General features: G+C 45.6%; 2 protein-coding genes across 2 annotated transcripts in view; one reads left to right on the plus strand and one right to left on the minus strand.

Moving 5' to 3' along the window:
* Positions 1 to 15,554, plus strand: part of si:ch211-107o10.3 (uncharacterized protein LOC407663 homolog) — a 39,075-nt gene extending 23,521 nt beyond the window's left edge. Inside the window, exons 2-7 of the mRNA XM_067971279.1 lie at positions 2,847 to 2,987; positions 3,632 to 3,823; positions 4,678 to 4,839; positions 10,560 to 10,676; positions 11,785 to 11,992; positions 13,136 to 15,554. Coding sequence (XP_067827380.1) covers positions 2,847 to 2,987; positions 3,632 to 3,823; positions 4,678 to 4,839; positions 10,560 to 10,676; positions 11,785 to 11,992; positions 13,136 to 13,268 — 953 coding nt within the window. The 3' untranslated portion in view covers positions 13,269 to 15,554. The remainder of the gene's footprint in view (positions 1 to 2,846; positions 2,988 to 3,631; positions 3,824 to 4,677; positions 4,840 to 10,559; positions 10,677 to 11,784; positions 11,993 to 13,135) is intronic.
* A 5,293-nt stretch (positions 15,555 to 20,847) lies between these two features.
* ankrd34c (ankyrin repeat domain 34C) lies at positions 20,848 to 22,449 on the minus strand. Its single transcript, XM_067971142.1, has one exon. The coding sequence runs from the start codon at positions 22,447 to 22,449 to the stop codon at positions 20,848 to 20,850; it is 1,602 nt and encodes a 533-aa protein (XP_067827243.1).
* Positions 22,450 to 24,533: the final 2,084 nt, after the last annotated feature.

Consider the following 24,533-nt stretch of genomic DNA (forward strand, 5'->3'; position numbering starts at 1 on the left):
CATCTCCATTTCCCAGGACTAAATCTAGAATTGCATCCCCTCTTGTTGGGCTTGTCACATACTGGCTAAAAAAAAGTTCTCCTGGACACCGATCAAGAATTTTGCGCCCTCTGTGCCCCTCACACTGTTTGAATCCCAGTTGATGTTAGGGTAGTTGAAGTCCCCTACTATTATTGCCCTCTTATTTTTGCACTCAGAAATTTGCCTACATATTTGTTCTTCTATCTTCCTTCCACTATTCGGGGGTCTATAGTACACTCCTAGTAGTGTGACTACCCCTTTTTTTATTTCTTAGCTCAACCCATATGGCCTCGATTGATGATCCATTTAGCATATCATCCCTTCTCACAACTGGAATTGATTCTTTAACCAATAATGCCACCCCCCCCTCCTTTTTTTATTACCCACTCTATCCTGCCTGAAAACTCTATATCCAGGGATATTGAGCTGCCAATTATACCCCTCTTTAAGAAAGGTTTCCGTTTTAGCAATGATATCATGCTACCATGTGTTTATCTGTGCCCTTAGCTCATCTGCTTTGTTTGTAATACTCCTTGCATTGAAGTATATACCCTTTAACCCCGTCAAATTCCTGTGCTGAACACTATTTAACCTTTGCTTCTTTTGCCTTTCTGAGTTGCTAACTACGTCACCAACTGCTTTTCTACTTCCTGTTTCCTGGTCTGAATTTGTCCTATCTGTTCCTGCCCTTTGGTTCCCATCCCCCTGCCATACTAGTTTAAACCCTCCCCAACAGAACTAGCAAATGCCCCCGCGAGGATATTGGCCCAGTTCTGCTTGGGTGCAACCCGTCCAGCTTGTACTGGTTCTGTCTTTCCCAGAATCGGTCCCAATGCCTCAGGAATTTAAACCCCTCCCTCCTACACCATCTCTCAAGCCACGCATTCATCTGGTCTATTCTCCTATTTCTGCTCTCGCTAGCATGTGGCACTGGGAGTAATCCTGAGGTTACTCCCTTAGAGGTCCTGCTTTTTAATTTATTTCCTAACTCCCTGTATTCTGCTTTCAGGACCTCATCCCTTTTTTTTAACCGATGTCTTTGGTACCGATATGGACCATGACCTCCGGCTGTTCACCCTCCCCCTTCAGAATGTCCTGCAGCCGCTCCGTGACATCCTTGACCCTAGCACCAGGGAGGCAACATACCATCCTGGAGTCACGTTTGCGGCCGCAGATACACCTATCTGTTCCCCTTACGATGGAATCCCCTATCACTATTGCTCTCCCATTCTTTTTCCTCCAGTCCTGTGCAGCTGAGTCACTCGTGGTGCCACGGTCTTGGCTCTTGCTGCTTTCCCCTGATAAGCCATCTCCCCCAACAATATCCAAAGCGGAATATCTGTTTGAGAGGGAGATGGCCCCATGGGACTCCTGCTCTACCTGCCTAGTCCTTTTACTCTGCCTGGCAGTCACCCATTTCCTTTCTGCCTGCGTAATCTTTACCTGCGGTGTGACCACCTCACTGAACATGCTATCCACGATAATCTCAGTATTGCGGATGCTCCACAGTGAATCCACCCGCAGCTCCAGCTTCGAAATGTGGTTAGCCAGTAGCTGCAGCTGGACACACTTCCTGCACACATGGTTGCCGTGTCCATGACTTCCCACATAGTGCAGGAGGAGCATATCACAGGTGTGAGCTCTGCTGCCATGACTTGCCTTAGATTAAGCTCATTAGTTGCTCCCTTTAAGGAGTTTACTCCTTTAAATTACTCTTAATTTAGAGACTGTTAACTACACTAGGGTTGATTCACTAAAAAACGCTACTTGCTATAACTAAATTAAGTTTAGTTTTTTTAAAAAAAATTTAGTTTTATGCTATGTTACTTAGCCCACAGTCCTAAGAAAGAAGAAAACAGAAGAGATACTCACCACCAACCACCTACCTGCCTTACCTGTGACGTCACACTGCAGTTTTGTTTTGTTGTTGCTGTGATCCGCTCTCGGTACGCCCCTCTCCGCTCTCGGTACGCCCCTCTCCGCTCTCGGTACGCCCCTCTCCGCTCTCGGTACGCCCCTCTCCGCTCTCGGTACGCCCCTGTCCGCTCTCGGTACGCCCCTGTCCGCTCTCGGTACGCCCCTGTCCGCTCTCGGTACGCCCCTGTCCGCTCTCGGTACGCCCCTGTCCGCTCTCGGTACGCCCCTGTCCGCTCTCGGTACGCCCCTGTCCGCTCTCGGTACGCCCCTGTCCGCTCTCGGTACGCCCCTGTCCGCTCTCGGTACGCCCCTGTCCGCTCTCGGTACGCCCCTGTCCGCTCTCGGTACGCCCCTGTCCGCTCTCGGTACGCCCCTGTCCGCTCTCGGTACGCCCCTGTCCGCTCTCGGTACGCCCCTGTCCGCTCTCGGTACGCCCCTGTCCGCTCTCGGTACGCCCCTGTCCGCTCTCGGTACGCCCCTGTCCGCTCTCGGTACGCCCCTGTCCGCTCTCGGTACGCCCCTGTCCGCTCTCGGTACGCCCCTGTCCGCTCTCGGTACGCCCCTGTCCGCTCTCGGTACGCCCCTGTCCGCTCTCGGTACGCCCCTGTCCGCTCTCGGTACGCCCCTCTCCGCTCTCGGTACGCCCCTCTCCGCTCTCTAAACAATTGCATCTCACCCCTTACTGCACCGAATCCCCTCACTCACCAAATTCCCAATTATAGACTCTGTCGAAACCAGACTCCATCGATAGCTGCTACTCCGTGCGTTAGCAAAACCATGTTTGGACCAAGGCTGTAATGAGGTCTGGAGCCGAGTGGTCCTGGCATGTCCTCAACTCTGTTCATTAACTGATTCAGTACGCAAGAAAGTTTAGTAATGACTAACCTGGTTTGTTAATGGTCTTGCAGGAATTGGGCTCGTTCTTCTGCGGAGATGGTTTTCTGGTGGGGTTTGTAAGAGTAAAGTGCGGCTGGACGGAAAAACGGTGATCGTTACAGGTGCTAATGTTGGGATCGGAAAGGAGACTGCCAAGGACCTTGCTCAGAGAGGTAATCCTGCCATTAATCATAATGTTTTGTCTTATGTGTAGCTGCTTGCCTTGCAAGACACTTGTTTTTACGTGCAGCTAAGTTGTCTTTTATATCAGTATGCCTGACAAATAATGTTGGACATCCTGGGGGTGAAATCGGACCTGGGCGCGGACATGAAACAGGCAGAATTGCTCTTGCCTCCAGTTATAGGACACGCCCAATTATTCAGTTCTATTGAAGTCAATGGACCTGAAAAACTGAACATTGTATAATGGGCAACCGATGCGATTACCGCCTGCTTTGCGTCCCCTCCCATGTCCAGTTTCCATGCCCCTCTGTATTTCTGGTTTATAGCTAACCGACTCTAATTCTGCATTGATTGGGCCTGCCACGCACTGTTGCTGCATTGGTTATATATAAAAGAAGAAAGAAAGAATTTGCATTTATACGGTGCCTTTTATGACCTCGGGACATCCCAAAGAGCTTTACAGCCAATGAAGTACTTTTTGAAGTGTAGTCACTATTGTAATGTAGGAAGCACATATTGCAATGTATGCTAGGTGACTTTGACCTCTGGCTCTCAATGGTTCTGTGGCAATTTTCCTTGTATTAAGTTCTGTTTTAATAATAACAAGCCCAATAGCCTCACTTTATGATTGCAGGGGCTCGTGTAATTCTAGCATGCCGGGATTTGGAAAAAGCCAACAAGGTGGCAGCTGAGCTCAGGAAAGCGAGTGGGAATGGAAATATCTTGGTGCAGAAACTGGATTTAGCCTCGCTGCAGTCTGTACGTTCTTTTGCTAACAGGATCCAGGAAACAGAAACTCGCCTGGACGTTCTCATCAACAATGCAGGCAAGTGTTGGTTTATGGAGTAGTCAGACTCCCAGGGCTATCTCCGAGGTACTGTCTCCAATTTTGAGACCATATTTTCATGAGATTTCCCTTCCCTATGAGCCTGTTTACCAACTGGGAGTAAGTGAAAGAAGAAAAATACTTGCATTCATATAGAATCTTTTACATCCCCAGGGCAAAGTCCCACAAAGAACAATGTGATAACGACCAGATAATCTGTTTTAGTGATGTTGGTTGAGGTATAAATATTAGCCAGGACACCGGGGAGAACTCCCCTATGCTTCTTTGAATAGTAAACAATTTTACAACACCAAGTTATAGTCCAGCAATTTTATTTTAAATTCACAAGCTTTCGGAGATTTTCTCCTTCCTCAGGTAAATGTTTCAAGATCTTGAAACATTTACCTGAGGAAGGAGAAAATCTCCGAAAGCTTGTGAATTTAAAATAAAATTGCTGGACTATAACTTGGTGTTGTAAAATTGTTTACAATTGTCAACCCCAGTCCATCACCGGCATCTCCACATCTTTGAATAGTGACATGGGATCTTTTGCGTCCACCTGAGAGGGCGGACGAGGCCTCTGTTTAACGTCTCATCCGACCAGTGCAATGCTCCCGCTGTGAGGATTTTTCAGTCTTGTACACTTTTATCAGGAACTCTTAGTTTATGCTTTCTTTTGGAACATAATATTGATATTTAATTTTTTTTCTTTCTTTCCTCCTGATCTTGTTTAAAATAATCCTGCACACACAGAAAGGTGCAGCCCAAGTCCGATGTGCCGTTCACTTCTCGTTCTGGATAGTGCTCGAGTGCCTTATTCTCATGTGATTTTTTTTTTCCATTCATATGTCCAGGCATCATGAGGTGCCCTAAGTGGAAGACTGAGGACGGTTTTGAGATGCAGTTTGGAGTTAATCATCTGGGTCATTTTCTGCTGACCAACCTGCTGCTGGACCTGCTGAAGAAGTCTGCTCACAGTCGCATTGTTACAGTGTCCAGTTTAGCGCATGTTCGCGGTAAGTTTATTGCCCCCACTCCCAGTGGCTCGATGAGCAGCTGAGCCCTATAGACCAGGAAAGTTCTAGGTATCCCCCTAGTCCAGGGCTAGTCACCTAATTCGCTGATCTCCGGAACAGAGGAGGAGATGTTTGGAGTGTGGTGGGTGGGGGAGAGGGGGGAGGGAAGAGAGAAATCAGCTCGGGTTCCCATTCTCGATCAGTTTCCAACGACTCTGGTTGAAAGCGGTGGACTGGATCTGGCTCAGTTATGATGGCCGCTTTGGTTGAATGCTGATAATTACTGTCAAGCCCCCCCGCCTCCCCCTCAATGAATAATGGCCACTTTGGATGCATTAGAGGGTGCCTGTGGAATCGTATCCCAGCAAAGAGTTAGTGGCTTCTGAAGGGATGAGATGGGGAGAAAACTGGCAAGAAAAAAGGAGGGGTGGGGAGGGATAGAAAGAGAAAGGAACTGGAAATGCATAAAGGAGAATAGCAAGGACAGAGCAGGCCTCAAATGTACACCACAGAATACAATAAGCTATATTGGCACTTTGTAGAACTGAGACTTGCTGAGAACCTGGAGTAATCTGCAAGCTGGTGATCTGCACTATCTAAATACACAAGCTGAAAAGGCTTGAGGTAAATCTGCTCTACAATGAAAGATGATTATTTTATACAGCTCCTTTCATGACCTCAGGATGTTCCAAAGCGCTTTACAGCCAGTGAAGTACTTTTGAAGTGTAGTCACTGTCGTAATGTAGGGAAACGCAGCAGCCAATTTGCGCACAGCAAGGTCCCACAAACGGCAATGAGATAATGACATGCTCGGTTTATCTATATCCATTTCTAATTTTGATTCCAATAGTTGTACCCAGTGTTCTGTGGCCAGCTCATTAGCTTAGAATCTGATGAGAGGAGGGAGTGAAAAACTGCATGCAATTGAAGTTTAAAGGAATGAGGACAGTTAAAGGGGAGTGCCATCATAATCTGAAAGCTTTTGGCGAGCCTCAAAAGTCATCTGAATCCATTGTTAGCCTTTGCTACCATCCAGACCTTCAATACTATCCCTGAAGTTTTTGAACTTTCAAAAATAACTAATACTTCCCAAATTTCCACACCTATTTTAATATCCTTAGGTGGAAACTGGCCCTGGAAATTTGTCTGGCTTCAATCCTATTATTTTATTCAACTTACAATGTTTCTGAGTATGCTAATGCATGTAAGTTTCTCTCCACCATTGTTCTCTGGTATCATATCCTCCTTTCCCATTGTAAGACCAAAGCATAGTAGTTTGGCCATGTCCTCATCCTCTTTATAACTAAATCTGTCTCTTATGAAAGGGTTTGATAGTGTACACATAGAGAAGATATTTCCACTTGTGGGGGAGACCAAAACTAGGGGCCATAAATATAAGATAGTCACTAATAAATGCAATAGGAAGTTCATAAGAAATGTCTTTATCCAGAGAGTGGTGAGAATGTGGAACTAGAAGAAGTGGTTGAGGCAAATAGCATAGATGCATTTAAGGGGAAGCTAGATAGGTATACGAGGGAGAAAGGAATAGAAGGACATGGTGATAGGGTTAGATGAAGAGGTGTGGGAGGAGGCTCGTGTGGAGTATAAACACCGGCATGGACCAGTTGAGCCGAATGGCCTGTTTCTGTGCTGTGCGTTCTATGTAATTCTATGTCTTATGCCAACAGTCAGTGTTTTAAGTTGACTATCAACATTTCAAATCGTGTCAGCTTCTCCATGCTTCACAATAAGAAGCAGCTTTTTTCGCCAGGATTGGAGATTCAGTGTCAGCCACTTTACATCATTTGGAGGATGGGACTGGAGCTCAACGGAGCCGATTAGTCTCTTATTGGTGCAGACAAACTTGAGGCAGAAAAATTCAAAATGAGTGGTTTGATTTCCAGGTGTATTTATTTAATGATCGACCCCTAAATAGTTATAATTGACAAATTGCTAAAATGTAGCTTTTAAAAACTTTTCACTTTCTTAAAAGAAACTTCCTGGGGCATGTCTGGATGTGCCCTGTGTGAAGGATTTATTTTATTCAAAGTTGGGGGGAGCCACTTTTTAAGATAGGGAGGTTATTCTCTAATGTGAATGATTTAACTGGCTTTATTTGAGCCTTCCTGTCACTGCAGATATAGAATTGTCAGGGTTTGGAAATAAAATGGGGCAAACAATTGGAGTGGTGATTTGAGTTTTATTTCATTAAAAAAATATTACACTGATACTCAGGCATTACATTATGCTCCAAAATGCAACAAATCAAGTGGAAAAGGGTGCGGCCTTGCTCCCAGATTATCCTCCTCTTTCCAAAAATAAATCTCACCTTCAGCACTCACTTTAGTAATTTCTAAATCCATCTTTGTTGCAAACTTTTTTTAAACGTATTGCAGTAAAAGTGATAAGTCATGAAGATGTCGCTGGAGCTGGAGTTCTGAAAACCCTGTACACTGCTGCACTCGAACTCCTTCACGCCCATAGGACAGTCCTAATCAATGGATGGGAGTCAGAGAGATATATGATCAAATCTGGAGTCAGGCAAGGCTGTCCTTTCTCCACAGTCTTGTTCAGATGTTGTATTGAGCCGTTTGCCACGTCCATCAGGAAGGATGTAGGTATTGGGGGAGACGATCCCAGGCAGTGGAGGCTCTCGGATTAAGGCTTCCCTGTACATGGGCGATATCACCGTCATCTGCTCCGATCAGCAGTTGGTCCACACACTGATGGGCATCTGCAACCGTTTTGAGCTGGTCTCGGGGGGGGGGGGGCAGAGTGAACCGTAGTAAGAGCAAGGCCATGTTGTTTGGCAGGTGGGAGATCCGATCCTTTGTCCCCTTCACTGTCAGGTCCGACTACCTAAAGGTGCTGGGGATCTGGTTCGGGGGCCCCTTGGCCTGCAAGAAGAACTGGGAGGAGCGGATCGTCAAGGCCAAACAGAAACTTGGTATGTGGGTGGGGCGATCCCTCTCCATAACCGGCAGGAACCTGGTGATAAAGAGTGAGGTACTTGCGGTGTTGCTCTACGTGGCCAGGGTCTGGCCCGTTCCCCACAGCTCCGCAGTCACAGTCACCTGAGCTATCTTCCACTTTGTCTGGAGGTCTATGGCAGAGCGCGCCTGTAAGGTCACCATATATGAGTCCCCAGAAAAGTGGGGGGGGGGAGAGCATCCCCAATGCTGCTCTGATCCTGATGGCCACCTTTGTGTGTAGCTGCTTCGCGATGTGTAGAGCCCCAGTAGCGTCCAGCTGGACCATCCCATTACGCCCCCTTGCCGCCAACTTGCTCCAGGTGGAAAAGTTCCTGGGAGGAACCCCTTCAACAAGACCATCAGACAGTGGTCGACACAAAACGTACTGTGAGTCCTGCAAGGAAAGGAGAGAGTGGTCTCGATCGGGCTTTTTCACGACCAGATGGTCGATGCCATTTGGCAGAACATCTCGTCCCCAGAACTGACAGGCACCTGGATGTAGCGTGGATGGTGGTGAGAGAGGCCCCTCCCAGTGCGGTCCTTCCAACATGCACAAAATCTCAGTGCCACTGTGAGCTGCCCTCGAGGAGGACACTGTCGTCCACCACCTGATGGGCTTCCCCTTCGCGCAGAGGGTGTGGAGAGAGATGCGTTGGTATCTGCCCCGGTTCATCCCCAACATTTCGGTAACACAGGACGCTGTGCTCTACGGGCTGTTCCCAGGGACGCACACCAAGACAGATATCACCTGCGGCTGGAAAACCATCAACTCGGTGAAGGAGGCCCTTTGGCCCGCCCGAAACCTGATGGTCTTCCAGCTGAAGGAGCTGTCCACGACCAAGTGCTGCCGACTGGCACACTCCAAGGTCCAAGCGTATGTGCTACGGGATGCAGTGAAGCGAGGTGTGGCCTACCCAAAGGCCCTTTGGGAAAGGCACCACATAAGTCCACCACACCTTGTATTGTACACCATGGATCATAAATACAGTGTTAATATTGTAATATTGTGATCGCTTTGTGTACGACCTGTAATGTTTGTTTGTACTGGTTTGAAATTGTGATATCTTTAAATTCTATGAAATAAAGTATATTTTGAAATTTTTTAAAAAAGCCAATATCCAGCGCTATTTTAAGTGATCAGGTTTTTTTGAGCTTTGTTGGCTTTTTGAAGCTGATGATCAGATTTTACCAATTTTCCGCTGTTCCAATGACGCTCAATGCAGGCTCGAGGAACAGCACTTTACAGCCTTCCACCCTCAACGTTGAGCTCAACAACTTCAGATCATAACCACCGCTCCCATTTTCTGGGACAGCAGGTGCTGAGAATGATTCTGCTGTAACTATTTACACCTCCTCTGGACTCATCTTTTGTTTCATTTCTCTGTCCCATTTCTATCCCTTTTTGCATTGCACAATCATCCCTTTCCTCATTTAATCACTCCTGCCCTCCACCCTATCACAGACCTTCCTTTTTCCCTGACACTATACTTGCTTAAAAACTGTTAAATCTCTAACTTCTTCCAGTTCTGATGAAAGGTCATCGGCCTGAAACGTTAACTCTGTTTCTCTCTCCACAGATGCTGCCTGACCTGAGTGTTTCCAGCATTTTCTGTTTTTATTTCAGATTTCCAGCATCCGCAGTATTTTGATTTTGGTTTACCAGTGATCTAGGTTGACATGTGGGCACACTTCCTCTTTAGAACTTTTTCTTGATGTGCTTATAAAAAAACCTTTGCTAGTACCCTTGATACCATCTGCGAAAATTTTTTTCCATACTCTCTGCTCTCATTATTTTAGCTTCCAGTAATGAAAAATCTGTGATCTCTTGTGTCCTTGAGATTAAACTACATCTTTAACTGAAACCAGGAAATGGACTCCAAAGCCTATTTTATTGTTTAATTATAAGCCTCCAACTCCTATACAGGCAAGGAAGGAGGGAGAACTAACTGTTGGGGCACGATCCTAGATATGAACAAGTAGATTAGGATATTCTAGCTATTTGTGCAGGGTAGAGTAGAATATGTGGTTTGTCTTATCAGGGAATGAGAGACTTAAGAATCTCTGACTGCAACTTCTTTCTCCTTCCACCACAAATCTGGTGAGGCTTTAGGGAATTCCTCAAGTACAATAACTAGGAGCACTGAGGAGCCCTTTTAACTAGTCTAATTGTTGTCTAATTTCAATCCAAGTGAAATATTTGCCTTTTATGAATAGACCTTCTGCAGTGAGAGCAAAAGGCAGGGAATAAGCCAAGGTGAAAAAACCTTGAGTCCAGAAATTCCTGGGATTGCGGTGGGATGGGACAGGACTTCTGCCCGCCAGTGTTGATCTCGCCCAAATTCTGGAGTTTGGATCATTACATAAAGGGGCAGCCCCCCCTGCTATTTATAGTGCTCCCTGGCATCTGTCCTGCTGGGGGGGCGAGGAATAATGGGGCACAGCCTTGCTGTTCTGTTGAATGAGGGTCGTGACTATTCCAGCTGAGGAGGCAACATTTCTTTTAAACCAACCGGGTCTTTGATTGCCATGGGGAAGCTAGCGACAATCTCTCGGAGATCAGTTGCCATTGGGAAATGGAATTATGGGATCCACTTGTGTCTTCCTGCAGCAAGAAGGCTGTAGGATAGGTGGAACTGTTGGGATTTCTGGTGGGGGATGGTCATCCTGCCAGCCCCACCTCTTTCAGGATGGTGGGCACAAAACACACCCTAACTCTCGCCCCTGTTCTAATTCTTTTCTCAAATGCAGGTAAAATTAATTTTGATGACATTAATTTGGACGTCAGCTATGATACTGCAGCTAGTTATGATCAGAGCAAGCTGGCAAATGTACTTTTCAGCAGGGAGCTGGCAAAGAAATTAAGAGGTGAGTGCTGCACAGTCTTCAGAAAATGACTTAATTCTTTGTGAATCTTTATGAAGTGTGTGATGCTGGTAATTGGTGAGACCAAACTGGCCTCAGCTGAATTATTGTGTACAATTCTGGGCACCACACTTTAGGAAGGATGTCAAAGCTTTTTGAGAGGGTGCAGAGGAGATTTACTAGAATAACATCACGGATAAGGGACTTCAGTTATGTGGAAAGACTAGAGAAGCTGGGATTGTTCTCCTTGGAGCAGAGGAGGTTAAGGGAAGATTTAATAGAGGTGTTCAAAATGATGAGGGGTTTTGAGAGTAAATAGGGAGAAACTGTTTCCACAGGCTGGAGGATCAGTAACCAGAGGACACAGATTAAGAAATTTGGCAACAAATCCAGGGGAGAAAGGAGGAGACCTTTTTTATTGCAGCGAGTTGTAATGATCTGGAATGCGCTGCCTGAAAGGGCGGTGGAAACAGATTCAATAATAACTTTCAAAAGGGAATTGGATAAATACTCGAAAAGGAGAAATTTGCAGGGCTATGAGGGAAGAGCAGGGGAGTGGGACTAATTGGATAACTCTAAGACCCGGCAGATACACGATGAGCTGAATGACCTCCTGTGCTGTATGATTCTATGAACTGCTAGGGGGTTGAGTTATTGGCCTTTGGGATCCTTATTAACTTAAAGGCTTTAAGTTATTTTTTCATTGGGGATTTCTGTGCGTATGAAGTTGAAGGGTGTCTACGGGGGCTTGGAATGTGTTGTTTCAACATTGAGTGCTCTCAGGTCAGCAATAGCATGGGATTAGATGGAATGAAAGAGCTCCTTTTACTCTGCCCTGACTATATTAATTAACCCCAACATTTGAAGAGTGCCTCCCACTCTTAAACATTTCCACTTCCCACGCTGATAATCCTTGTTGACTCTGAGATTCCCAATTGAGGCCAAATTATGGCAAGTTTTACAGGTCCATTTATTCTGGACTTGAATCAAGCCCAAGTCCCAGAGGTAAAGAATGATATTCAAATTCACCAGGGAACTAATCCTCAACAAACTAGTTTAAAAATAAATATATATAATGTGTCCGTATTTGTGTTTTATTTTTTGATTTAAGGCACCGGAGTAACTGCCAATTGTCTCCACCCTGGGGTAGTAATGACTGAGTTGGGACGTCACATGATACCTACTATTTCTTTATGGTTGAAGATCATCTTTGCACCATTTGTCTGGCTGGCCTTTAAAAATCCATGGCAGGGAGCTCAGACCAGTATCTATTGTGCAATTGCAGAGGAGCTGGACAATGTCAGTGGCCTCTACTTCAGGTGAGGTTGAATTCTTGACTTGGCTTCTTGGCCTGCTTCTTGAAACAGTCGGAAATGCCTGGTAGAAAATGTAGTCCTCTAGTCATCTCTGCCTGGATTCCTGTGATGGTGAACATGGCCGATGTACTCACCAGCGAAACAGCTAGCAAAGAAATTATTACCAACTTCTAACTCTCTTGCCTTTCACTACCTTGCATCTACTGTCCAATTTTCTGCTGTATTGGAGTGTAAAGGTGTATCACATTGACCAATTGCAAGACCATGTTTTAAGGGGCATGAATATGCACCTCAGAGTATGTAACCTATAAGGGTCCTCCAATTGTACAATAATTAGTGTAGGTTATTGCAGTACAAAGAGTGACGTACTTAACTATATTAACCTGGCTGTGGTGATGATGCATTGTACACCATAGCCAAATAGCAACAGTTTGCATTGCAAACTCTTATCTTACTGTTATCACTTATGCATCATGAGACTGAATCCTGGCCAATTTCCCCCCTACTTAGCCCTGGAGCTTTGAGACCAGTTGTGCCACCATTACTGCTACCTGGCTGAGGTCAGCTAACTCAGCAGAGTCTGGGAAACAAATGTAATATTTTTTAGTCTGTTTAGATCAGTTGTACCAACCATGGCATTGAGAATTTGGATAATTTTCTACCTCTCTAATGTAAAGTTCTCTTGCAAGAAATACTGAATTCATTTGTGCTGCCTTGTTGGGTTGGGGGATGGGAAGAAAGGAAAAGGCAATGGAAAAAATTGTGTTCTCCTGGCAGAATAAAGAGTAGATGTTAGCAGAAAGGGGCTGTGGGCAGATGGCCTGTGTTCCCCCTCAGTTGGCAAATCTGTATAACCAGGAATGGGAAAGCCTAAAGGCAAAAGGTTTTAAAAAAATAAAGCTGGAAAAAATTGGGGTAGATTTTGACTTTGTGCGATAGTGTAAAAGGGGTGATAGTGAATTGGCAGCCCCGTTTCACATCTCTCCCCATTTTTATTTCCATTGAAGTCAATGCCTGCTGACTCACTATCACCCATTTTACACTATCGCACAAAGTCAAGATCTACCCCATTGTCTCCTGTCGCACTGTGGACCATATACTGTTAGCCATGCTATAAACTAATTTCAACTTGTTCATATTTAACAGTGATTGTGCTGCTAAAGAGGCCGCTCCTCAAGCAAGAGATGATGAAGCAGCTAAGAGACTGTGGGAGCTCAGTGCACAGATGGTGGGACTTGATGAATCCGAAAGACAACTGCTTCATACTCCAGAATCCTGAGTTGTTAATTCACTAGTCATTTTTTTTGTGTGATTCTTACCTGTAGCTTTTCATGTCTAGGATGTGTAGTGGCATTTCTGAAGTACTCTAAATGTAATATTACCAGTTCTGAAAGTGAGCCTATTGTCGGGGCTTTAGGTAGTTCTGGGCTAGGGTTCGTGCAGAAATTTTCAAGTTGGGCAGAGCGAATGAAATTTATTAATGTCTCCCAAAACACTAAAGTTCATTTCATGGGGCCCCCTGACTGCCATTGATTCCAAGCATGCAGCTTGCATGGGGGTGGGGGTGGGGGGAAGGTTGGGGAATACAAGGCTCAATCTATCTTAGGCAGGGCTTTGATTTTAGATGGGAAATATCAATGGAGACTGTTGCACACAATCCCCAATACACTGGTTAAAAATCCCTCAGAGTAAAATAGAATTTGACTAATTTGACGAATGCAAACCTATAACCCAGGCCACTGCAAGTGTGGGTGTGTGGGAATTATAATGGCTGCCTCCAATAAAATGTTTGCTGTTGCTCGCACTTTGTCAAATTTTTCCTTTACAAATTCCTGCATCCACATTTCTAATGGGAACTATATAAACTTGTCACACTGTAATTACACCCTTCCCTCCCCAGAGTTTTTACTGCAGTGTCACCATTGGCAGGAGGATGTAATTACAGTCTACAAGTTAAAATATTTATAAATGTAAAACATAAGAATTTGTGATAGAAATAGAACAATGACAGTGTATAACTTTAAAATGGGGACTGAACTACATCTGTGCTCCCTCGTCTAATTATTCCACACTCTCTAGCGCTACTTTGCGGTGTCAGACTTAGCTCAGTGGGTTGCACTCTTGCCTTTGAGTCAGAAGGTCGTGGGTTCAAGCCCCTCTCCTAAGACTGGAGTACTTAATCTAGGCTGACACTCCAGTGCAGTACTGAGGGAGTGCTGCATTGTGTCATGGCCAATATTTATTCCTCAACCAACACCACTAATCAGACACCAACAGATTAGCAGGTCATTCTATTGTTGTTTGTAGGACCTCGCTGTGTGCAAATTGGCTGACATGTTTGCCTGCGTAACAGTGGCTACACTTCAAAAGCAGTGGAGCTCTTCCAGCTAACCTTTATCCCTCAACCTAAATCTCTCAAACAGATTATCTGGTCATTTATCTCATTGTAGGACCTTGCAGTGTGCAAATTGGCTGCGGTGTTTCCCTACATTATAATAGTGACCACACTTCAAAAGTAATGTAGCTGTGAAGCACTTTGGGACATTGTGAGATTGTGAAAGGTGCTATGTCAATACAAATCCATCTTTCTTGCTTTTATCTGAAGACTCCCTGTGTGTAATTCCACCGAAGATTGACCAGTATTTGGGGGGGTAAAACCATTCTCAGCTGAAAAATAGTTTTTAGAAAAATTCCTCCTCCCAAGCCTCTAATGCTGCTGATCCAGAGCAGCAAGATGTGCAAGAATAGCCTGGGAGTCACATTGATCACCTTGTGGAATATTGCCCAGCCTCTTTGGCCCCAACTCTGATGGCAGAGGATAGATAGAAAAATAACATGTAGGAAATTGCATCCTACCCATCCCCTAGCCTGGTGTAGCTACAATATGCTGCTCCACAGCGCTGCCCTAGCCTGTGGTTAGACTGCAGCTACCAGTTTCCCCACTTTGCAGGCTGTTAACTTTTATTGGCGATCAGGCAGGAGTGTCATTTCATTTATGACCACTTTCCCTGCCTGGGCACTTCCAAAATACAGCTTCTCGAGAAGTTGTGTGGGACGGGCTCCTTGGTGGAGACAGTGGGGGAGGGACTCTTGCACTGTTTGGCTTGACAGTTGACGCACCACTTTCAAGTTGACTCTGAATCTGCTTCACCTCAGCATGAAGGTGGCATTTAAACAGCAGCTCAAGACTTTTACTATGGCATCTTTTAGATCTTGCAGTTGCAAAAACAAAAATTGTGATTTTCACCGACTTTTGCAAAATAAATCTTGTACTAGAACTTAGACTGTATTTTAAGACAAAATTCTATTATTGCTAATGTAACACTTCAAATCTCCAGACAAAAATAAAAAGACATATTTTAAAAATTGTTTAATCACCATTGTGAACTGCAGCTTGTTTCTGCTGATGACCAGTTTCAGTCTGCAGGATTTGTAGTTTTGTTTGAAAATGTTCCTTTCTATATTCTGCAATGTATACTAATATCTCCTGGGTTAAAAGTGTATGAATTTTGTACATGAAACCTTTCAAATCATTTTGTGTACTCTAATAAACTCATTAACATCGGCTGTTTTGTTCACCTGGCGTGATTAGGCTGGTGGCTACCTGAACAGTTTGCAAAGCACTACAGTTTGCGCTCCTCCCCCTTCTGGGGCAAGGGTTTCCCCACCCCTTTGTGCAAGGGTTCCCCCCATCCCCGGGCAAGGGTCACAGCTTAAATTTCTTGTTTTTGCTTCCTCCCTCTGGCAGGTGGGGCGATGCTATGCGAGCGCTCTTAAATCAGGCCTACATGTCTACTTTTGTTCTGACTGATATTTATCCCCTTCATTCTGAACAGTGAGAATCAGTTCCTTGTATTTGTCCTGAGCGGTCATTAATAAAACCTCTGCTCGCTGGGCAGAATGGCCTATTTGATACATTTGGACTGGCTCAGCATAATCGTCTCCAGCGTTGATCAAAGCTTTTTTGTAAGTGTTCTAATTCTCTTCTGGGAAACTGTTCATCTATAAGTGGCAAGTAACATTCGTGCCAGACAAGTGCCAGGCAATGACCATCTCCAACAAGAGAGAGTCTAACCACCTACCCATGACATTCAATGGCATTACCGAATCCCCCACCATCAACATCCTGGGGGTCACCATTGACCAGGAACTTAACTGGACCAGCCATATAAATACTGTGGCTACAAGAGCAGGTCAGAGGCTGGGTATTCTGTGGCGAGTGACTCACCTCCTGACTCCCCAAAGCCTTTCCACCATCTACAAGGCACAAGTCGGGAGTGTGATGGAATACTCTGCACTTGCCTAGACGAGTGCAGCTCCAACAACACTCAAGAAGCTCGACACCATCCAGGAGAAAGCAGCCCGCTTGATTGGCACCCCATCCACCACCCTAAACATTCACTCCCTTCACCACCGGTGCACTGTGGCTGCAGTGTGTACCATCCACAGGATGCATTGCGGCAACTCGCCAAGGCTTCTTCGACAGCACCTCCCAAACCTGTGACCTCTACCAACCTAGAAGGACAACAGCAGCAGGTACATGGGAACAACACCACCTGCATGTTCCCCCCCAAGTCACACACCATCCCGACTTGGAAATATATCGCCGTTCCTTCATCGTCGCTGGGTCAAAATCCTGGAACTCCCTTCCTAACAGCACTGTGGGAGAACCTTTACCACTCGGACTGCAGCGGTTCAAGAAGGCGGCTCGCCACCACCTCAAGGGCAATTAGGGATGGGCAATAAATGCCGGCCTCGCCAGCGACGCCCACATCCCATGAATGAATAAAAAAAAATGCAGAATGGTGGTTACTTCTGTTGCTATACAAACTATGACCACGTTTCTATCACAGTGTGTCCCTGTTAACGATCTATCTGACCCATGGATCATTTTAAATTATTTTTCCTAACCCCTCTGAATTCCCCTTCCCTATTTTTTTTCAATCTCACCCCCCTGAAAGCAGTGACTCTTCCTGAGTATGGTTCACTGCTCATCGGAAATTTCTGACGCCTCACTCGGTTAATCATTCCCCATTTGTGAGTTAGACAGTGGACCATTTGTTCACTAAAGTGCAGTTGATTTATTCGTTAAACGCATTGCATTTATTCAGTACAGCAGTGGGGGAGTTTTGCTCTTCAGTGATTTTGACAGATTATCTGTTCCACTTTAATGCAATATACTATGCCACAAATGATATACCACTCATTTATTTATGAAAATACTCTTGTACACAAGATACCGTAACAATCTGCTTACATTCTGTAAAGAAACGCGGGCTATTTCAAGTGATAATTTACATCTAGAACAAGATGCGAACCGTGCAGGAAACTCCCAAGTGATGTCCAACATTTTGTTACACGGGCCAATGTTTGCAGATTCCATCCTGGGAAAGTTGCTTATTTACAGACATTAAATATACAATATTAAGAAAATACAGATGTCATGTTATTTACACATTGACAAATACACCAAGAGGAGCATAAAGGACAGAGTTAGACCCATAAGCAAAACGGCTTCCACAAATTGTCATTTTAATCGGCTCCCAGCTAGTTTAACACAAACTGTTCAACCGTCAGTCAGAATGAAAGTTTAGGGTTTGAGCGAGTCTCTCCTCCGACAAAACTTTTAAGGCGCTTTAAACAGAGAAACATACACGTCTTAATGCACTTTGAGTCTGCAAACTGGTAATTACAATTGTTATTCGCATATTCTAAATGATTCACACTTATTTTCCCACTGAAATACACTAAAAGAAATACTTGAACAATATATTTTCTCCCTCAAGTATACAGAGCTTAAATAATTTCAAGTTACTCACACATAAAGAATACTCTGAAAGACTAATGCTAATACAACACTAGTTTATATTATTGTATAATTATAGTGTAAAATGTAGGATATTTACTTGAACTTACAATTTTAAATCTTTTTAACTTTAATGAGTTTGAGATGGTGCAATTTTAGTGAAGACGCAGGCTTGGTGGAGTGAGCCAAAATGCTGACTATTCCTTCAAGTCCACTGCCCTTTAATTTGATGAACTGCCCACCTTGGATAATGCAGGTTAACCTTTGCATTATTAATTGTCAACGCAGCGGGTTTGGCTGTTATGTTTCAGAGCCCTCGTGAGTGATGAAGGTTAGTGTACAGAGGAAGTGGAAATGAAATGTCTGTGACAAAGGATTTGTGCTGAAACATTGATTGAGATATATAAAAAATACTGACCATTTGTGACACTGATCTGATTGTTATCACCAATCTTATTGAATCTCGGTTTCTAATGATTGCTTGCCCACATTGTGATGTATAGGTCCAAGTGACAATAGTTGCTACTCCCTGCTCCATGGCCTATATCCGTCTTTCGGTTGAGACGTTAAAACGAGGCCCCTCTGCCCCTCTTGGGTGGACGTAGATCTCATGGCATTATTTCGAAGAAGAGCAGGGGAGTTCTCCCCCGTGTTCTGGGGCCAATATTTATCCCTCAACCAACATCACTAAAACAAATTATCTAGTCATTACCTCATTTGTGGGATCTTGCTGTGCACAAATTGGCTGCCGCGTTTCCTACATTACAACAGTGACTACATTTCAAAAATACTTCATTGGCTGTAAAGCGCTTTGGGACGTCCTGAGGTTGGGAAAGGTGCTGTAGAAATGTAAGTTCTTTCCTTTTATATGAAATTAATGTTTAAACCTGACATAAAAGTTTGCAGCACTGAGTGCCCGAGTCAAAATGGTGCTAACTTCTCTTAGGATACTTAAAACATCCACACGTCTTACAGAGTGGTTTCGTCTACCCTATCGAGCATGGGTAATAACTACCGCCATCAAGTAGGGAGTTGGTCAAAGAATGCCCGCAGATTCAGACAGCCAGTCAGCCTACACAGTGCAGGATTGGATAGCAGCTAATCTTCCTTGTGGAAATAGATGGTTAATGGAGCTTAAAATTATGATCAACTATGCCTTTCTGATACTGGGCATTTTTGGTATATATATATATAAAATATACACACACATACACTTTGCACCTTCCGGATATAGCTCGATTACTATACTGTTTATCTACCAGGCAAAATACTCCCAGGCAGAGAACTTATTTTCTGTTATTTCCTCCCCTTTGAATTCAACATGACTTGTGAAAATTGAAGGCAGGATTTTAAATGGACCCCTTGATTTAGAATAATATCTACCCTAGAGCTAAGGAGGAAATTACACTTAGTAATTGACGTCCACAACATAGGTAGCTAGATTGTTAAAAAAAATTACATTGTATTTAAAGTTAAATAACAATTAAGGAAATATTTATTAAAGTGAATACTAACCCACAGGGAACTATTGGGGGGTGGGTGGGTGAGGGGTGGGAGATAGGGGGCGGGTGGGTGAGTGAGGGGTGGGTGGGTGAGGGGGATGGGGGTGGGTGGGTGAGTGAGGGGGATGGGGGTGGGGGTGGGTGGGTGAGGGGGATGGGGGTGGGGGGTAACGGCCGTAAGATAGGGTCGGTAGACTTACTGATCCATTAAAAGCAACGCCCAATCTGCCGCTATTTTGAAAGGGTCCTTCCCCAATGTGGCCAGAGTTGCCTCCCTGTTTCAGGCAGTAGGCCTGTTGATTATGCAAATTGAGGTCCTATGATGCAGTTTTAAGGGATAGTTTATGCGCTTTATACATTTAAAGTAATTGGTAGAAGGATTAGAGGAGTTGAGGAGAAAGAGGGTGGTGGGGGTCTGGAACTCACTGACTGAAAGGGTGGTAGAGGCAGAAACCCTAATCATGTTTAAAGTGGGATTAGGTTAGATAGCTCTTTCTCGGCTGGCACAGACATGATGGGCAGAATGGCCTTCTTCCGTGCCATGAATTTCTATGATTCTATATGGCGGATTCTCCACCCATGTATCCTGGCCTTGAGCAGCCTAAGCAGCGGCTCTTAAAGGGACTGCTGCTGGCCACTACAACATCAGCCCAAAAACCTTTTCAACTTAATTTTTGTAGAGCCAGAAGGAGCAGGAGTGCATCCCCCTAACTCCACAAAAATACTGCCGGCCCAGGCTGCCCCCCACCCCCTCCTCTCTGCCCCCACCCCCTCCTCTCTGCCCCCCACCCCTTCCTCTCTGCCCCCACCCCTTCCTCTCTGCCCCCCACCCCTCCACTCTGCCCCCACCCCCTCCTCTCTGCCCCCCACCCCTTCCTCTCAGCCCCCACCCCTTCCTCTCAGCCCCCACCCCCTCCACTCTGCCCCATCCCCTCCTCTTTGCCCCCCAACCCCTCCTCTCTGCCCCCCAACCCCTCCTCTCTGCCCCCACCCCCTCCTCTCTGCCCCCCACCCCCTCCACTCTGCCCCCAACCCCCTCCTCTCTGTCCCCCACCCCCACCCCCCCCCAGGACCTACCTTTGGACCAGCTCAGCGAGGGAGTCGGCCCGAAATCTCTGGGCTCGAAACCGACGAGCAGGATCGGGAAGGAGTCTGGCGCCTGCAGCTCGCTGGTTCCATTGGAATGAGGCCCTGGCCTAAAAAATGGCTCCGGCCTCTTCGTCCCTGGAACGGGCAGGCGGGCGGGCGACCGGCGCCGTCTACAGTCGGTGGAAGGGTCCGCGGGGCCGGGCGTAAAACGGGCGGGCGATCCGCTAACGCCAGTTTCGTTAAGTTGAATTTTAACACCATTCGGTTTGATATTTTGATTGGTTTGATGTCCAACATTGACCAATTACAATCAAGCTATCTAGCCCAGCTCAATGCATTAAATCAGCTCAAGTTACTGGGTCACTTTAAAGGAAAACACTAATCTTGTTCATTACATTAGTTTGGAAAGTGTAAGCTTGAGTTAATTAGCGTTCCCATGGGTTTATAAAGTGTCAGATTCACTAAGTATTCAGTTCCTCAAAGTTGGACAGCTGCTTCATTTGCTCCACCTGCATGGAATGCCTCCTCACCAGCTTCTTCTTGCCTTTCATGTCGTTGCGTTTTGGTGAAGACGGTGCCACGGGAACCATGGACTTCAGACACATGGTGAGGGGCGATGAGGGCTTGCTGTTGCACCCAATGTCGGGGATGGGCGGATTGGGATTGACATTTAAAGGCGGGAGATGGCCCGGCCTTGTGTGAGAGATGTGATCTAGAAGAAGCGTTCCAGAACCTCTTCTTTCAAGCAGGCCAGGGGGTCTGCGACGGACCGAACCGGGAGATGTGCTGGAGACACTGTCCAGTGACTCACGGGAGCTGGTTAACAAGGTCAGGGGCGAGGTGTTGTGTTTTTTTCTCTCAAAGGTGACTTTCCCCGGATCAAAAGGATTGGAGATTGAGTCTGAGTAAAGCTGGGAGTCTGAATCATAGTGATCATTGCCTAGTCTTCTGCGATGGACAGTGTCTCGCAAGCTCACTGGTCCCGTTGGAGCAAAGCTGCTGACGCTATCTTGCTCAGAAGGCAAAGTGCTTCTGCGAGCTAAGGGTTGGTGCTGCGGTTGGCTTTTCTCATAGGATTGCTTACGGGAAACCGGCGCAGACGTGGAGGGAGTCCTAGAAGTTGAGTCACCAACAAACGGGAAGGTAGATGGATCTTTACTTTCTACACTGTTGGTTCTGGACAGACTGGTGCGTTTGGGCAAAGACAACCCATTGATCCCCTGGATGATCTCATCATCCGGGCTAACTCTTTTGCATTCCTCTTGATAGGCTGAAGCAGCCAGGACAGAAGGTGCGATCAAACCCCAAGGCTCTGATTGGAGCCTCTTTAGTTGCGGCAAGCGCGTCCCAATTCTTTTAACTTTTCTGGTCGGAGAGCTGGGGTCATTGTGGAGTTTGCTGGTGTAACTTCCTGACTGATGAGTCATTACTTGGAAATTAAAGGTCTTTTCATCTTCCTGTTCAGTGGCTGATGGAGTCACAGATGTCTTGAGTTCGATATCAGAAGGGGACATACAGAGAGGAGTATGCCGTTCCTCTAGTTCTGGTGAAGGTGGAACGTTTAGATACTGTTTGGTTGTTTTTGTACCAGAAGGAGATTTATCAGTAGTTATTATTATGACCTCCTTCCCTTTGGCTTTGCAGGCATTCAGTAGACATTTTAGGACCTCTTTGTCATCCGTGTTGATGGCATAAACCAAGGCCGAGGCTCCAGAATGATCCTCCAGGCTTGGATCTGCTCCATTGGTGAGCAACAGAGACACGGCTTGCTCTCCAGCTCTTTCAATGCAGGCGTGCATTAATGCGGTTTTACCAGACTTGTCTTGAATGTTTGGGTCCGCTTGATTTTCCAGCAGGTACTTCACCATCTTGGCTTTGCTCACACTCTGCTGGTCCACATGCCTGGTCATACAAGCTACCATAAGGGGCGTCTCTCCTCTTTCATTGCTTTCATTAATGTACGCTCCTCCTTCTAACAAAAGTCTGGTTAATCTCAACCTCCCCAACCAGACTGCCTTTAGAAGGGAATTCCCATCAGTCCACAGTTCGATGGCATCATCCATAGTGAATTGTATTATTATGGCTCCTTTGGAAGCCTGGCAGACTTGAAAATCTGGGTTAAATGGGAAAGGTAAAAATAAATAGCATAGCTAGAGCTAGGTAATAATTCCCCCAACTCACACAAACTGTAATTTAGTGTCTCTCATCACTTGGTCTGCTTAATTACACGTTTTTTTATTCATTCATGGGATGTGGACGTCGCTGGGAAGGCCAGTATTTATTGCCCATCCCTAATTGCCCTTGAGAAGGTGGTGGTGAGCCGCCTTCTTGAATCACTGTGGTCCAAATTGTAGTTTGTAGCTTTTTAGGGTACAGTTTTATTGCCATTTTTACACTGATGACCACCAGACACTGATTGGCTTTGGGAGACATTTTGGTGGTCTGATTCCTGAGCATAATAAAGTGAGATGTGAAACCATCGCTCTGAGTTTGCGCTGGATGTAGTATAACTCCAGCCCAGTGCAGATCTGTGATTTAAAAATTGGACCTTCATGCAAACCGTAGAAACTTATTTTTCAATCTTTTTAATGTCAGAAGGTGGATGCTCCCCTCCCCCACACTGTCCTAATATTAAACATCAACTGCCTCTTGACTGGAGTTTTCCACATCTGTCCAGGCACGGAGCCTCCTGTAATTAAATTCAGTGTGAGGTTCAGCTGACACTATGACAACAATAACAACAGCTTGCGCCTTTAACATGGGAAAAGAACCCAAGGCGCCTCACAGAGGTGTAATCAGACACGAATTGACACTGAGCCAAAGAAGGAGATATTAAGAGGGGTGACTAAAAGCTCGGCCAAAGCAGTAGGTTTTAAGAATGGACTTAAAGGGAGAGGCGGAGAGGTTTAGGGAGGGAATTCCAGAGCCTAGGGCCTAGATGGCTGAAGGCACGGCCGCCAATGGTGGAGCGAAGGAAGTGAGAGATGGCAAGAAGCCAATGTTGAAGAATTGCAGTGATCTCGGAGGGTTGTAGGGCTGGAGGAGGGTACAGAGATAGGGAAGGGCAAGGGATTTGAACACAAGGATGAGAATTTTAAAATTGAGACATTGCCGGAGCGGGAGCCAATGTAGGTCAGGGAGCACAGGGGTGATAGGTGAGTGGGACTCGGTGCGGGTTAGGATATGGGCAGCAGAGTTTTAAATGAGCTCAGGAGTGTCAGCTGAATATCACCCTATATACAGACCAGACTGAGATTGGTATTTCCAGTATATGTGGCATGCTTAAGGAACTGCATTTTCAACAAAAAAAATGGCACTAAATAATTTAGCATTAAATTATTGGTCTCACTCAGACAGGCAACAGAGATGTAAGCTGGGATGGTGAAATGTGCAATTGCAAGGGGTTCCTGCAAGACAAATGCCTCCCTGGACGTAATGTCTTGAGTTTAAGATCTTCATCCTCAACTGCAAATCCCTTGGTGACTGTGCTCCACGTTCCCTCTGCATCCTCTTCCAGCCCTACATCCATCTCGCACCTTCCACTCTTCTCAATCAGGACCACTGTGCATCCCCCTCCTCTCTCCCTGCACTCCACCATTGGTGATCCTGCACTCTGCAACTCTCTGCTTAAACCCCTTCACCTTGCTTCATCTCTCCCTATTTCCAAAAGTCTCCCCAAAAGCCTATCTGTTCGACCTCACCTTTGGTTACCTCCCATAACTTTACTCCCAGTTCCTGCTCAGTGTTCATTTACACCCTCCCCCTTCCCCTTCCCCTTATAAAGGACCTTGGGACATTTCCCAATGTTAAAGGTACAATGAGTAATATCCTACTGGTGCAGTATGGAGGGTGGTGGTCTCCTGAAGCTGGGATTTAATGCTTTCTTGGGACCATAAGAATCTTGTAAAAGAACAAGGGGTGAGCTATGTAACTAAAGAATTCAGCTAAAATCACTCTGCCACCATTCTCAGTAATAGAGAAGAAGCTAAAACAATTGATGTATCTCTCAGCTGTTGGAAGATAAATTGATCAGTTTTCTACGAGCTTGGGATGGTTCAGGGGAAGCAAGTCACAGACCTGAAATGAATCCAGAGCTTCAGTCCTTTCCCCCACTCTGGATTAAAGATTTCGATACAGTTTGATACAC

The sequence above is a fragment of the Heptranchias perlo genome, chromosome 34 (assembly GCF_035084215.1).
Source record: "Heptranchias perlo isolate sHepPer1 chromosome 34, sHepPer1.hap1, whole genome shotgun sequence".
In the NCBI taxonomy this organism is placed as follows: Eukaryota; Metazoa; Chordata; class Chondrichthyes; order Hexanchiformes; family Hexanchidae; genus Heptranchias; species Heptranchias perlo.